This window comes from Austrofundulus limnaeus, unplaced genomic scaffold (assembly GCF_001266775.1).
Source record: "Austrofundulus limnaeus strain Quisiro unplaced genomic scaffold, Austrofundulus_limnaeus-1.0 Scaffold33, whole genome shotgun sequence".
Taxonomy (NCBI): domain Eukaryota; kingdom Metazoa; phylum Chordata; class Actinopteri; order Cyprinodontiformes; family Rivulidae; genus Austrofundulus; species Austrofundulus limnaeus.
The window spans coordinates 93684-95023 of record NW_013952435.1 but is presented as its reverse complement, the minus strand read 5'-3'; the positions used below and the strand labels follow the sequence as shown (position 1 = coordinate 95023).

The 1340-nt window shown below is 41.3% G+C and overlaps 1 protein-coding gene across 2 annotated transcripts in view; it reads left to right on the top strand.

Annotated features, from left to right (window-relative positions):
* The window catches only part of ntpcr (nucleoside-triphosphatase, cancer-related), a 4611-nt gene that overhangs the window by 2239 nt on the left and 1032 nt on the right, over positions 1-1340 (top strand). For both annotated transcript variants that reach the window (XM_014005897.1, XM_014005898.1), the window contains one exon: positions 507-713. In XM_014005897.1, the coding sequence (XP_013861351.1) occupies positions 507-713 (207 nt within the window). The remainder of the gene's footprint in view (positions 1-506; positions 714-1340) is intronic.

Here is a 1340-nt window from a genome sequence, read left to right as displayed (position 1 = left end):
ATATAGCTCGCTAGCAGCCTCGCACCGAGGACCTATCCACGTCATCATTTACCCAGAATGCTTTGCGTGTAAATAAAATGGCTCTGTCCACGTTAAAATGTATTTTAAAAAATTTACAAAAGTAACCCGCCTACAGTATTTTTACAGTCTTTATTTTACAGTTAAGACAAAATGTTTATAATGTAATGTAATAAAGTCTAATGTTACAACTAATCGGGGATCCCTTTAAAATGAAATCCTTTGGAGAAAAAATATGAAAATAACACCTGTCTTACAGCATCGTAATATATCGCGACATATATCCTGATAAATATCATATCACCAAATCCTTCTAGCTGACATTCATTCTCTACAAACATGTTAAAGACAAACATTTCCTGCTGGATGCTGCGTCAGAGTGCACAGATTCTTTTCTAAATGTCTGCAACCAGAGATGATTTTAGTCTGAAGCCCAGCGTTGAGCCGGTGTTGGCAGGGAAGCTTCACTGAACGTCTCGTGGCTTCAGGTGGGCTCGGCAGCAGGCGGCAGGAGGGTCTTCGTCATCGACGAGATCGGGAAGATGGAGCTCTTCAGCGAGCCGTTCGTCCGGGCCGTGAGGCAGACGTTAGACGCTGCTGCCTGCACCGTGCTGGGCACCATCCCCGTCCCCAAAGGGAGACCTCTGGGTCTGGTTGAAGAGGTGCGGGGCAGGAGGGACGTCAAGGTCTTCACCGTGAGTAAAAATAACTCCTCCTCCCTCCCAGATATTCAGGATGTTTACATCGTGTTCGGAGGGCAGAGGGTCTGAACCCCGTATTATCCCTCAGCTGGAGCTGGATTAGCTTTAAATCATGCGTGACTGATTCAACAACAAAGACGTGTCTCACATGTCAACATCATTTATAACAGGACTCAGTTCTGGACTTTGTCATGTAAAAATACTCGCTGTAAATAATTAGTCAAATATAGGTCAGGGCACTTTCAATACATATACCCATATCAAACTGTTCAATACAGAGCTTTAGGTTCAATACACACTATGTATGGAACAATACAGATTTTTTAAATTTATTTTATGAACTTGTTTTCTGAAGATGCTCTGTGTTGAAGGATCAGTGGATCTGTGTTCAACTACTCCACCTAGGCTGCATTGTGGAGCACAGATCCGCTGGGAAACTTGCTGTTTCAGCAACATTTAATTAAAAAAATGTTCTTTTGAGGTTAAACAAATGTTCATAATTAATTTCAATAAATTACAAGTTAAAAAAGGCATGGACATTTCTCTTTGTTTCGAAAAAATATCGAACCTTTGACACTAAAGTATTGAACCGAACTGAATCGTGAATTTTCTGTATCGTTG